General features: G+C 40.1%; 1 protein-coding gene and 1 long non-coding RNA gene across 4 annotated transcripts in view; one reads left to right on the forward strand and one right to left on the reverse strand.

The window, feature by feature from the left end:
• The window catches only part of LOC125692591 (uncharacterized), a 38489-nt gene extending 28653 nt beyond the window's left edge, over positions 1–9836 (forward strand). Inside the window, exons 2-3 of the long non-coding RNA XR_007376769.1 lie at positions 2794–2926; positions 6510–9836. This is a non-coding gene — a long non-coding RNA (uncharacterized LOC125692591). The remainder of the gene's footprint in view (positions 1–2793; positions 2927–6509) is intronic.
• The window catches only part of TECRL (trans-2,3-enoyl-CoA reductase like), a 52609-nt gene extending 42431 nt beyond the window's left edge, over positions 1–10178 (reverse strand). Inside the window, exon 1 of one of the 3 annotated variants that reach the window (XM_048943275.1) lies at positions 9857–10176. In XM_048943275.1, the coding sequence (XP_048799232.1) occupies positions 9857–10087 (231 nt within the window). In that variant the 5' untranslated portion in view covers positions 10088–10176. Of the gene's footprint in view, positions 1–9856 lie in introns of all 3 variants that reach the window. The other 2 variants (XM_048943273.1, XM_048943276.1) reach the window with 2 other exon arrangements.
• Between the last annotated feature and the right edge of the window lie 4855 nt (positions 10179–15033).

Raw genomic sequence — 15033 nt, forward strand, 5'->3', positions numbered from 1 at the left:
TTTTTTTCAGAAAATAATGAGTTAAAAAGCTCAGATCCTGTTTTCCTTATATCTTCACAGCAAAAATATTTCAACGTAGCTGTTCAGGGCAACTTTTAGTTTTTCAGAAATTAAAGAATGAAAGGATCATCTGTTCCATTTCTGTCCTTCATTTATGCAGCACTGCACAAAGCATTACATTTCTTCTAAGATTTAAAATACAGCATTAGTAACTTGGGCTATGACTCAAGGAAAAGCCGTGAGTGGAAGATATTATGAGAATTTGAAGCTGTCTTTTCTAAGTGCAGGCTAATCAGATAGTTTTCCATTTTCATACCTCTTTCACATCTGTAAGTCAAAAAAGAACTAACGTGGTTATCTGTATGTAACTGCATCACACAGTCCTTATACCGAGGAATGAATTCAGCGGTTCCAGGTTAGAAGGATGGCTGCAGGAATTTGAATAAGCATAAAAGTGGTCATTCGTTGAACATTTTCCTTTCACTATTTTTTCCCTCTTTGGCATGTTGGCACTGCTGAGTCACTTCCTTTTCAACGGGCAGTCATTTTCCACGGCTGCAGAAGTTCAGGTATTCTGCAGCTGCTTGTTAACTGCAGACAGCCTCATTCTTTATCCAGGTACATTTGTTCAAAAGGGTGACATCAGCTGATTGTAACTGAAGCACTGATCCCAAAACAGAAAATGAGGCCAGTGGAAGAGCCGGGTAATTTTCAAATTCAGCACGCAACAAATACTTCATAATTACTGCTTTGACACCATGTCCTTGCTTGGGGAACATGCTGTATTATTATAAATCAGCAGCAATCCACAGCAAGTGAATCAGGGAAACACCCATTCTGATTGATGTCCGCATTTTGTGAATTTGGCATCTACATCAAATTTCTTTTTCTTATTGTTAATCTTCAAGGACAGCGTTAAGAATGGGTGCCATGAAAACCTCCCTCAGTATGTCCCACAATGGTCTCTTTGTTAGCCTGGTGTGCTAGTCATGCCCAAAGAGATATAAATATCTTCCACATGTAGACAAGTAACTCCATTTAGACAAGTGTTGTCAGCAACTACACAAAGGGTTTATATGAAATGCAGCATTTTACTCAGTAGATCGCAGCACAAACTCTATACTAAAAAAAAGAAGCTCTGGTCTCATGCCAATCTTTCCAGAAACCAAGGAGATTCAGTACTGTTTTTCTGTCTCAATTACAGCCACATTGCTTAGTCTCCTAGAGGTTATTTATGTGGTCACCTGAACTCTGGCATATGAGATAATCCAACTGACTAACATTCCCAGTAACCATAGGTCAAAATATCTATGAATGCACAAAATTGCATGCTTACTGGGTGACTGGGTGTGGGCATGTCAATTTAAACTGGCCATGCTTGTCTCTGAAGATGTTACGTTGCTTTTGTACTACAAGCTGGATGCTTATAATAAATATTCTCCCTTAACAGAAAAATGGGGGGGGAGCCAACCTGAAAAAGAACTGGAAAAGAACTTTCAGACACTGGAAAGAGCTTTTTCTCCCCCTTCTAAAAATTATTGTGGAAGTAAACAGAAAGTGATCTATTAGCTGATAGAAGGCTTGCAGGACATCCCTCAATTTGCAGAGTTCACCATGTCACCAGCACTGGCATCTCTCCATGCCTTCTAACCTTTAGCTGAAGAAAAATGAGTAAGGTTTCTGTGCTCACCTTGAGAGCAGGGAAAGTTCTGTCACATCCGTTTTTTAATAGGAAAATGAAATGGTTCTGGAAAAACTTTGGGTGTATAAATTCATGTTGACTTTGAATTTTAAAAATGAAATAGAAAGTGTTTGTGTTTGTTGTATTTGTTGTTTTGGTTTTGTTTTTTTTTTTAACTTGGTTTCATGAAATGCTGAAAATTCATTTTGCTGTGTTATTTTCATTTCCTTTATTTCTCATCCTTACAAAACTTTCATTACTTTCACATTATTTTCTGACACATCAATCATGATAGTGTAAAATAATATAACACCCTTTCCAGCAATGAAAAATCACCTGATAGGAAATAACATTCAAATAAATGAATGCGCTATTACATTGTAAAACAAATTGCACCTGAAATATTTATTGTGTCATGAGATTGAAATGTTCCAAAATTTATTTGTAATATTGTCTTTCTCTCCCAAATTTCCATGTCATTGAAAGGCCAAGATTCATTTGATTTCACCATAATTTGAAGAGAAAACAACATTTCGGGGGGGAAAAAAAAAACTAATTTTGTCCAATTCTTCTAAGGAAAAAAGGTGGAGTTTGTATTATTTTATTTTGTTTGCCATATTAAATATGTGGCTCTCTAATCTTTTCTACCAAATGGCTGTAGATATTTGTGCTGCTTTGTTGGTGTTTTTTTTTTTTATTACCTATGCATGTTGCTAATGTTTATAATAATAAAATTTAAAATCAGTACACCCAAGAAACTCAACCAGTATGTATCTGGGGGACTGTGTGGAAAAGGAAGAAGAAATAACAACATTAACATATCTCAAAGGAAAATTCACAGGAAAACATATCATCAAGATAAGTGGTTCTATGTGTAGCAGGGCTAATGAAGCCTTACTTTCTACTAACTGATTATAAAGGATCCTCAAATCTATTCCAATGGCTCTCTGCCCCTTCCTTGTCTCCTATAATGTTGCCAGTAGGCAAGGTGGTTGGTGAGGGTTGGATTCTGCCTGCTCTGCCTGCTCTGAAGCACTAAGCTACTATGCCAGCAGCTTTCATTAGACAAGCAGAAGCTAACTGACCTTTTGAACTCTTTTCTTCTCTTACAGGTGTATTTATGTTTGGCCAATAGGTCCAAAATTATGTTGGTGAGATCAGACAGAAAGATGGAGAGGCAGCCAGCCTCCTGTGGCCCATGAGGTTAAGGATGGAGCTGGAAACAGAAAGGAACGGGAAATGGAGGTGATGTATGAGAGCAATTAGATATCATCTCGGCAATCAGAAATCTAAATGCTTTTCACAATGCCAAGTGCTATGAGGAGATCTTTGCTGTACCTCTGGCACAGATTTTCTGCCACAGCTTGTTCTCCTGTTTCAAAGGAGAGCTTGCATTTTAAGAACTTCTAAAAATCCAGAATTGTTTAAACATAGACAGGTATATCATAATTAAAGCAGCAGTATATACAGCTAGGTATTTATAGCTCTGTTGCAGCTTAACCTGTCAGGAGCTAACACCACACAGTTATTTGCTCACTCCTCCTGTAATGATAATTTTATACAGATATATATGTATATAGAAAACAAGTGATGCATAACATAATTGCTCACCACCCAACAACTAGCACCAGGCAGTCCCCTCCAGCCAATTCCAATCAGTTTTACAGTTTTTACATGATGTCTTACAGAATATCCCTGTGGCCAGCTTACATCAGCTGTCCTAGTTCTGTCCCCTCCCAGCTCCTGATGCCCCCCAAATCCTCTAGCTGGCAGGGCAATAGGAGAAGCTAAGAAAGGGAAATGTCCTTGGCTCTGTACAGCACTGCTCAACAACAACTGCAAACATCAGTGTGTTATCAACATTGTTTTTTCTCCTAAAGCCAAAACTTAGCATTGTACCACACACTATGGAGAAAAAATGTCCAAACTGAAACCAGGACAAAGATCCACTACTACATGGCTCAGGTATTTTTTGAAGAATCACAGGACTAAGATTTCAGAAAGAACCTGAAGCATACCCTAATGGGCCAATAAATCCTGAGCAGGAGTATTTTAATGCTACAATAATGCCTATATGAAATGCCGTTATAACCTAAGTTTCCATCATGGGTTGTGCTGATTAACTATTAGACTAATAAAACACCTACAGCTCCCTATGGTCTTATATTGCTCCAGTACATTTGTAATTTGCAATTATCTGTGAATTACCTTTGATGCAATAAGGCAAATGTGCAGCTGGGGTAAAATGTCATCACTTTGTGGGGAATTAGAACATTTTCACAGCAGTTGAGGATCTGTCTCTACAGATATACTTTTGGCATATTCACTACTCTTGTAGCATAGCTGGCCTTTACGACTGGCAGGAATCATAGAATCATAGTATGGGTTGGGTTGGAAGGGACCTTAAAGATCATCAAGCTCCAACCCCTGCTGTGGGCAGGTAAATGAAGGCCTGGAGCACCACTGGTGCCTCATGAATTACATCTCTTGTTTTCACTGAGCTTGGAATTAAGCTTTTTTTCTTTCTTCTTTTGAATTTCACTCTGTCTTCCCCCCTGCTGAAGCTTAGACCTTTATAGCTATGATAAGGGCTGCATAAAAAACAGTCATTTAAAGGCATTTTAAGCTTTGAAAATTAGTACCAGCTGAAGCATCAGTCTTTGGTAGTGGCTTCTTTCCTTCTTTGAACTATCCCTTTACAAATGCTAAATGCCCTTAAGTTACCAGCTTCTCCCTTCCTCAGTCTGTCTTCTAGATAAACCAAAGCCATTCCTCCAGGTTTTTCATCCAAAAACCTGTACTGAAATAAGAACGGTAGCTGCAGAGAGCAGAGATTAATGTCCAGTTGCTTGCTAGCTTTAGCTATACTGACATTAAAATAATGTGAATTTCTAGTACAGCAGGAAGAATTGAATTGAAGTGGATTGCTTCAATAGAATTTGAATATGTTTACCTACTTTGAGAAGTGTAACTAATAACTGAGGAGGAAAATACTTCTGATATCACCTCCAGCACTAGCAGTAGGCGTAAGATTCACTTCTTATGGGAAAGAAAATGCATAGACATTATAACAGTTGTAAATGTAATGTATTTTCTTGCAGTGCCTTCCAGCAGGGATCAGCTCCCTGCTGAGCTGCATGTGGGGAAAACATGCAGTAAAAGACAATGACACTGCAAAATCCTCCTTTCAAAAGGAAGTAAAACAGAGAATTTGCACAGCAGTGAGTTCAGCTGGTTCCATCTGTATTGCTAGTCCTTCACCTGTATTGCTGTGGGACTCACTGTCAACAAGTGGTCTTCTCAAGGAAACCTCCTCCTTTGACTAGCTGGTTATTAGTTATTAGCTGGTTATTGAGTTCCTTTGGGTATCCTTGGCACCAAAGAGACAGTTGTCCTTAAAGAGACTGCTTGAATGAGGAAGATGATGATCTCAAAAATCCTATACATAAAACGAAGCAGCTGTAGACATGCACAGGTTCTGCTCATTCCCCACAAGGAAGAACAGAGTCCTGTGAAGTTAAACATTAAAACTGCAAGATTAAGAAAAAAAAAAAAAAGACTATACAAGGCAATTAAATATCTCTTTTCAGGAAAATGACTTCAATATTATGCTGACTTGCATACTAAAGAAGCAAGAAAGGAAAACCTGATATAAAAGGCGCTGCATGGGGTTTCTTGGCTGAGTCCATTGCCTATTTCAGTAATTGCCTTTGCTCACCTAAAATGAAAGTGGTATTTACAGAATAGCCTCCAAGTTGTGATGTGAGAAGTTATTTTTATTTGCTAGATAAAACCATGGAAAAGAGAGCTGGGGACAACGGCTCTTTTTGGCTGCCCACTTTTTGTGACAGCTACAACCCACAGGCGAGAAAAAGATTTATGATACCGCACCTGCATGCATCTGCTTTTGTTGTCATGTCAGTGTAAATCAGAAGCAACTCCGTTAAACCACAGTGTGCAGATACTCAGGCACTACTCTTTTAGGTGCTTTAGAGAGAAAAATGATTGCAAACTCCTTCAGACACAAACAAGGCTATCCTTTCAAATAAATCAAAAGGAGTCCTATTTTATCTTTGTGTTAAGTGCTCCTACGGTACATACTGTTAACCACAACCATTTAATTACTAGTAAGTTAGCCTTTTAAGTACTCTTTTGTAGGCCTTAAGTTGTTTGTTTTCTTTTTTTTTTTTGAAAGAGGTGCTGCTGTGCAGCAGACAAAGCCTGAGTTTGCGCCTCTGCTTACAGCTTAGCTAGCAAAATCATGAAGCACAAAATACTGAGCTTCACGACTTCTGATGGCGAAAAAAGCTTTCTCTGCTGGTTTCCCCAGAGGTGATTTATTCTGTAAAACAACACTGTGCAACACTTTATGCCTTCAAAGCAACTTGTGCAAAATTAATTACATTGCACTACATTTGTAGGAAAATACATTTTACTACAAGTTAATTTGAAGAATAAGATAATATACAGTGAGTGCTGTAACAGAAACAGTTATGAGTTGCCTTAACAGCATTTATAAATCAAATTACTGCACATCGATAACCTTAAAACTAACCTACTTCAGGCTTTTGCAATAATGTAGAAGTAAAGCAGTTTTTGAGCAACTATTTCTCTTCCATAAGTTGTGGCTGGAGATGGAAAACGTAGATTATTTATTTAAAATATTTTCTTTCATCCTTAGGACTCCATGAATTTTGCACCTTCTGTTGTTTTTTTGGAAGTAAACAGACGAGCCAAAATCCTTACACATTTGAGACTGTTTTTCAATGAAAATATTTAAAACAAAAATATTAATCAGTGCTAATTACATGCCCTCTGTTCTTTATAGGCAGTTGGGAGTTCCAGCAATAGAAAGCCTCCAGCCGAGCAGCAGGAAGGAAAGGAAGAGCTGGGGCTCAGTCACTCAAACAGACCCATGTGCCCAGGTTGTTTCTCTCAAAACCTCACTGCCTGTTATGCCACTGCTGAGATCATGTAAGTCCACGTGCCTTTGCCCACCTCAGAATTCATTTTTCTACCAAGACCAAACCTGGGGAAAAATATCTTGCGTTGTTTTTGTTGATCTTTTAAATCATTTAGTTGCCAGAAAAGCTCACCTGCGCCAAACTAATTGCATAATATCACATCCATAGCAGAGCAAGTCCCCAGAGCAGGTTGACATCATTAAAGTAATGATACTTTCATAACAAGTACACATGTGCAGAAAGAACTGTCAGTGCTGCTGACTTGGGAATTTACTTCAAGTCTGGCAAAGTGAAGTCTTGTTCTTAAAGCCCCAGCTCCTAGATGGCATCACTGTGATCCAACACCTGAGGTTTTCCTCTTCTGCTGCTTTCTTTCAGTATTTTTTCTGGCTTTCCTGACTCTGGAAAAGCCTGCAGTATGAAGTGAATGTATCTTGCAGACTTAAACACCAAGCAAATATGTATTTATTCTGTGCCTTTAAGCCTATCTTACAGACGATCAAGACCTTAGACTAACCACTCAGCTCACTAATATTGAGTGACTAATCCTCCCCCAAAGTGTAAGATGGGTAAGAAAGCCAAGAGAGTGTTATTTTTAATTTTACAGCTAGAGAATTAGTTCAATTACTTATGCCTGATCCAGAGCCTACCAATGTCAGCTGATTGCTTGAGGTCACAGAGCTAAGCACACCTTTTCTAAATCCCTGATGCTGCTTTGAGCACAAGGCATCTTTTCTTACTAAATATCAAAACTATGTAGATATCACTATGCAGAATTTACAGAATTTCTACTAATCTGAACAGGACTCACATACATATGCAAGCGTGTCATAGAAGCTAACTCTGTAGAAGCATTGCCTGGTATTTAACCAGTTCTTTAATCATCTAATCTCTCTGCAGGAGTTTTATTAGGTGGAGAAAGAAAGGGGTTTTCTCTCTGCTGTTATAAGTGGTTCCCTTCAGATTTATTGAATCATTAATGTTGGGAAAGTCTTTTAAGATCATTCAGTCCAACCCCTATCTCATCCCTCTCATGCCCACTAACCATATCCCTCCATCACACCTCCATAGTTCTTGAACATCTCCAGGGACAGTGACACCACCACCTCCCTGGGCAGCCTGTTCCAAAGCACTACTGTTCTTTCTGAGAGGAAATGTTTCCTAGTATCCAACCTGAATCTCCCCTGGCGCAACTTAAAGCCATTAAGCCACAGAAGCATCATGAATCTGAGCATACTACAAATATACTTGCTAAATCATAATACTTGAAACTACTAAGAAAATGCAATAAGAATGTAAATACATACATTTCTAAATATATGGTTCCTGTTCTTTCATATTATAAATCCTGAGAATAATTAATTATATGCAACCTCAAGACATGAAGCTAATAATAATCTTACAAACAGAATCTAGGTGTAAGCATCATGTTAAGTCTGTATCAATGTTATATTTAATTAAGCAGATTATGCATCATACAGTATAATGGTCTCTTGATTGCTCTGATAACCAGCTGAAATGAGGTTCACCAATACTAACAAGTATTCACTGAAATAAGGAACTGAACTTCTGTGCTTTCAAGGTTGCCTCAGGAAGGATTTATTATAGTGAATTAAGGGATTTAGACACACAGGTGAATCAGTGTTTGAAATGCAAATTCTTTAGGCAGTCTTGGAAATCTCTGCCTTGCAGTGTATTTGTACCAGCTCCCTGGTTCTGTGCCTAAGTAAATACATAAGATCCATGCCCAGAAGAATGGCCACAGCCGTGTAAATTGAACGTAACTTCCTGAGCATATGCTTTCAGCTAATGGTTGCTGTTGCTCTTCAGCAAGCATTTTACCTCTACAAAGAGAGCAATTCAGAATCACCACTCGTAACTCTTTTGCCACTGCTATAGAAACTACATCTGTGATCTGAAGAAATTCCAAATAAAAATTAAAACATAAGTCTGTGTATTGTCCCAGAAGACTGCAGTTCTTCTGTGCATCATGGAAGGATTCCAGAAATGTCACTCTTGTTTCTGTTAATATATTTCTTTTAATAAGCCTGTAGGAAAGCTTAAGATAAGACATATGCTCGGTCTTTTGTTGGATTGAAGACTTATTCAGTACAGTGTGCAGATAGCTCTTTTTAATAACTGCATAATATTGCTCAGTAAATTAAATAATACAAACCTACCACTAGAAATTCTATCAATAGTCATCACATCTGTATGATCATTTTGTACATGTTTCCCCTTTGGCGAGATTCAGAAAGTCTCAAAAAACACTTGGCCTTTTAAGAATGAGCAGAGGAGAGATTTAAGGAGGCACACATTGCAAAAGCACCCCTTAAATGATCAGGAACACTAGAAATGTGGTAGTATTCCAGCCTGCATGTTTCAAAGCCCTTCAATTGAACATTAGAAGCAAACTTATCCACCAGTTCCAGCTGTTGCCAGTGAGGATATGGGATTTATTTTTTTCTTTTAGCAAAACAGTGAGTCTCAAAACTCTACTGTGTTACTGAGGTTCCTACAATCTGAATAGCTTAGAATTCCCAATTTCACAGCACGAGAGGCCAGCTCATACGTTAAGCACAATGAATCATGAAAACTGTGGTGTAAATATGAGATGTTCTCAGTCGCTGCTTACTGCAATGTAAAGTTACTTCCAACCCAGTTCTCTCATTCTACTTACGCAACGTGACTGTTGTTTATATCTTTTGATTCACATCATTAATAAAACACATCTCTGCCTCTCTTAGATAAGTACTTTTGTTTGCAAACAAAAAAAATTAAAAAATGCCAGGCTCCTGTCCAGTTCACTGTATAGGGTACAGCTGAGTATGTTTAGATACCAACAAGAATCCAGGGCACTGCAGAGATGCTTAGCTTTGAAAATGTATTAAAGCTGAATATCTATTCTGAAGCAGAGGTATCATGCTCTGAAATCATCACCGTAACCTAAATATCTAAAGACAAGAAAAGGACCTATTTTGAGTCCAAAGTGCAGTCAGGAGGTCTAAAAGAAATCTGTGTTGGTTCATTTGTAAAGATCTTGGAAGAAAGCAGATGAGGATTGTGAATGAGCAGAAGCTGTGAGTATCTCTCCGAGAGACGAATAAAAGTTATTGTATTACAGAAGATCACAGCAGAGTCTAAACAGAAACCTGGCAGTGCCACCATGTGTACTACGCAGATCCCCAACATACTGGAATAATACACTCACCTTGTCCACAATGCAGATCTGCTTCTTGCTTTGCACATCAAGGATCTCCACTTCAAAGTAAGTGATTTTTGAATGTTTGAGCACTGGTGGAGGTTTGAGGTGGCCAGCAGAAAGCACCAGCTGAGAGAAGGTGAAAAAAGAGCGCGTGTTTTGTGACATGGACAGAGCTCCTCCATGAGCTGAAAGATCCTTCTTGGGTTCCGAGGCACTGGTCTTCCTTCTCCTGAGCATTGTATGACCCAGCAACAGCTACCGTCATGTCAATGGGAGACAGTTCCAGGGGGAAACCTTCCTTCCCCGCATCAGTTAAATACAATCACGGACTGATGAGACATGAAAGGTCAAGTGGTGTTCCATTTTAAGAGTACTGTCATATTTAGCAGGAGTGAAAACAATGGCTCCATAATCCGAGTCTATATTTAACCAGCTATTGTGATGTGCCGTATGTCTGGCTTTTTTTCTCCCTTTTAATTTAAACCAGCGTTGGAAACAACACACTGTACTTTTTCCCTAACACGTTAAGTCAGATCCCAAAATTCCAAAGCCCCGGAGAAATCAGAAATGAATGCACTGAATTCCATTGTTATCTACTGAGACAAATGTTTAAAGTGCCTACAGATGTGCATATGTATAGATGCGTGCATGTCTGTTATATATAGTGTTTGCGTGCGTGTGTGCCCTTAACATTTAGCTGTAAAATGATATCAGAAATCATTTATTCTAAAAATATTGACTGTTGCTCTTGGAGGCCTGAAGCACTTGAAATAACAAAACACTAGGAGTTAATCAGCAAAATGTAGGGGTTGCCTGCAAATGCCAAGGATTACAGTGTTAGAAGGGCACCACAGATTTCTGCAGACAGACGTAGAGTAAGTTCTGAGTATATTTGTACATGGCAAAACCTCAGGGAAATTACAATCACTGTTATAAAAATCATGACATTCAGGAATTTTAATTAAGTAAAAAACCCCTTCAAAAAGATAAAAGGGACAACACAGCTGTACCCACCCCCCCGCCCACCCCAGGAGGTGACAGTGGAGACAGAACAGGTCTCTTATCTTTGATTCCGCTGTTGCAGAAAATTTAGTGCTTGCCACATGTAGCTCCTCATGTCAAGGAGCTCTGTGAAACAACTGAAAAACTAATTGGTAAGTTTTTGCAGGAATTAAAAATGAGAGTGACGGGATCCTCCCCAGGGAAGGCCATCTTCAAACTGAGTCTCCTCTCCTGGCAATATTGTCACATATGCTCATTTTCTCACATACGAGTGTAGGTGTTACTGGTGCAATAATTGAATTGTAAGTGTGCTTAAGTTCTGGAGGATCAAGACCGCATACGTGAAATTTCTGTGCTTCTTATAGACAAACAGAAAGGAAATATGAGGATGAAGCAGCGAATTAGTGAGGACTGAACTCTTGAGCAGGTTTGAGTGTAATGATAACAAGACTGGGCATTTGCAGTAGCAAAATACTTATAACAGGAAACAGCAGTCTAATTTATTTCATAAACCAGGCATATGGGCTGCACAGATACCAAATGATGGTGGCGAAGCCATGATGTATATTATGTGAACATACTGGTCCATATCTCCTTTAACAAGGGGATCGTGCTGCTTGTTTCTGACACAGTTGAGTGCTTGTTCACAGGAACTCCTTCCCCAGCAAAATGAATGGTAAAATCTCCAGAATAAGGAGCTGAATAGAGTATGCATGACCTTAGGAATACACTTTGTTTTAGGACACATGCACCTATACAGTCACAGAATGGCTTGAGTTGGAAGGAACCTTTAAAGCCCACCCACTTCAAACCCATGCTGTGGGCTGGCTGCCAGCCACTCACTAGCTCAGGCTGCCCAGGGCACCATCCGGCCTGGTCTTGGGCACCACGAAGGACGGGGCACCCACAGCCTCTGGGACGCCAAAAGAAAAAAATCATTAGACTTAAACCAGATTACATCGTGATCAAAGAAGTACACTTGTAGCTGAGTCTAAATGAAAAGTTTGAAAGGAACCACCACCTTGGTGGAGACAATATAGAATGCAGTACAAATTTGAAGAAACTGTGATACAAAATAATCAGAAGAGGGAGAGTGACAAATCATAGGTCACACAGCAACAGCATGTAATGGAATATTAGTGGGAAGCTTCGACCTCTGCTGCTGTACCTCCAGCATCCACCTCTGACATTGTGAGCCAACATTATAAAATAGGAGGCATTGCTTTCAGAGCACCCCTCCTATTTCTTTTAATTATTATTATTATTTACCAAAGCTAACGATACACAATTTTAATATTTTGATAAAAATAATCTTTACAGAGCCAGTAGCTGATAATAACTACGATGCAGTAGGGTTTCCCTGAAGCTGACAGGCTCCTTCCTCCCAGTACTAAATGATGGGTCTAAGATTAGACTGTAGCACCATTTCTCTACACAGTGAGTGGGGATAGACTGAAGATAAATGTAACACTTGCATATAAAGAGGGTGAAAGCTACTCTACCGAAAATAAGCAGGGACAGAGTTATCACTGATAACTTTAGCTCTAAATGAGAGGTGCATAAAAGCAGTGGAGATTTTGCCATTAATGTGCCAACTGCTGCAGCAGATGTTATTAATGGGTTTGGTTCTCCTGGATCACTGTAAGGTAATTCAGCCTCTTCTATGTAAAACTGCACAAAAACAAAACAAAACAAAACAAAAAACACTGATTACTGGACAAAAGGCATACTTTCAGTGTAGTATATGTTTCAGTCCCCTTGTTTCAGTCCCCACTGTAGGAGACGGGGAGCCCCGGTGCACAGGTGCCAACCCTATGGTGAGATTTATTGACCTGCTTTACAGGGGTATGAGCTGTTGGCGCAGCAGCTTCTGAGAGCTGTGGCAAGGCAAGTAGCCAACAGTCCCTGACCTCAGCTTCACTCTGGGACTCTGAGAGGAATCAAAGAGCACTCAGCAAGAATTAAATCATCTCTGACAGCTTCAACTTGCACACAATTTCCTGCCATATAAGGGGCCGACATTTTCGAGGGGCCATGTAGATGGGCACAACTCTTAAACCATGGCTCTACCTTCTCTCCTCACTTGGCACTTGCCTGACATGAGCTGCTTTGCAGATAGGCAGGCACTTTGTTAAGCCATCCTTTTGAAAGGCTTTTTTTTTTCCCCAGATGCCACACAGCCATCATTTCTGGTTTACTGAACTGCTGGCATTTTTGCAACAAAAGCAACAGCTGTTGTTGACTTTTTTTGCAGTACTTTGAACGCAATACTTTAAAGTATCAAATTGTGCAGGCCATGATAAAATAGGTGACAAAGTATTGGACAGGGACTAGGACTTGGTATTAAGTTCATGGTTAAGACACTAATTTACTGAGTGGTGTTAGAAATTGCTTTTTATCCTGCTTTTCCCTTCCCATTCCACATTCCTTCTCTGTGTGATTGCTGACCTCCTAGCACAAAAATTTTATGAGATCACAACTGGATCCCAAAGGAGCTTCTGAAATACCTTTTCACCTTTGGTTATTTTGTACTCCTCCTTTCTCAGAGAACTGGTCACCTCCTTTCAGTCTGCCAAATGTCACCCATTAAATCAGCAGCACACGGTAATCTCTGTCACCCCAGATACTTGTCAGCAGCCCCTCACACAATGCTTTTTTATCACATACAGACTAGGCAGTTGGTGGAAGCAGGGTATCCCTTCCCACTGGCTTCATGTTGCCAGAGAACTGAGCAATGCTCCCAAGAGAGAGACCTCAAAACCTCAAGTACTTGGTACAACAGAAGGAAGGGATGCTATTCAGAGGGACCTGGACAGACTTGAAAAGTGAGTCCATGAGAACCCAATAAGGTTCAAAAAAGGCAAGTGAGACATGTTGCACTCGCTGGGTATACAGACTGGGAAAAGAAAGCAGCACTGGGTGGCAGCATGGTGAGGGAGGTGATTGTCTCCCTCTACTTTGTCTTTGTGACACCTCATCTGGAAGACTACATCCAGGCCTGCTGCCCCAGTACAGGAGGGATGTGGAGCTGTTGGAGCAAGTCCAGAGAATGTCCATGAGGAAAGGTTGAGGGAGCTGAGCTTGTTCAATCTAGAGAACACTCTGGGGAGACCTCAATGCAGCCTAACAGACCTTAAAGGGAACTCATAAACAGAAGGGAAAGCAACTTTTTACACAGTCTGATAGTGACAGTACAAGGGGGGGTGGCGGCTTTAAAGCAGAAGGAGAGATTTAGGTTAGATGTTAGGAAGAAATTCTTTACTCAGAGGGTAGTGAGGCAATGGCATAGGCTGCCCAGTGAGGCTGTGGATGCCCTGTCCATGCAGGTGCTCAAGACCAGGTTGGATGGGGCCCTGGGCAGCCTGATCTGATGGGGGGCAACCAGCCCACAGCAGGGAGTGGAAACTGGGTGGGCTTTAATCCAACCCAAGCCATTCTGTGACTGTATAGGTGCATGTGTCCTAAAACAAAGTGTATTCCTAAGGTGGAATACTCTATGCATACTCTATTCAGCTCCTTATTCTGGAGATTTTGCCATTCATTTTGCTGGGGAAGGAGTTCCTGTGAACAAGCACTCAACTGTGTCAGAAAAAAGCAGCAAGATCCCCTTGTTAAAGGAGATATGGACCAGTATGTTCACATAATATGCATCATGGCTTCACCACCATCATTTGGTATCTGTGCAGCTCATATGCCTGGTACTGTGCTTGATACAATTAGCACTTCTTCACATCTCCCCATTTCCATCTTGAATTTCACGTGTTCAGAGCCAGGTATGAGTGTAGCTGTGCATTCAGTCTGTTTTTACTGTAATGTCCAATGAGAAGTTTAAGAGCCTGCTATCGTGCACTCATTTGCAAAATAATAACAATAATTTGTTTGACAGGTTGCTGGTTTCATCTGGATGAGAGTTTAGGAATAGCTTTACTGGATTATTTGGGGGGCTGTTGCTTTTGAACACTGTTTTAATTCTGTTATCCATATTGCATTAATAACAACTAGAATGAACACACTGGGAATTTACACATTGAAGCCTGGCTGTCAGGAATAAAGAATACACCCATATTCCTCCCCTTTTACTGGCAGGGAAGCAGCAGATGCCAATCTTTTTGGCCCTGTGAGCTACACGACACAAACATCACCCAACCAAAAGCCACACAGCTCACAGCACGTCCTTCAGC

Source organism: Lagopus muta, chromosome 4, assembly GCF_023343835.1.
Source record: "Lagopus muta isolate bLagMut1 chromosome 4, bLagMut1 primary, whole genome shotgun sequence".
Classification (NCBI taxonomy): Eukaryota; Metazoa; Chordata; class Aves; order Galliformes; family Phasianidae; genus Lagopus; species Lagopus muta.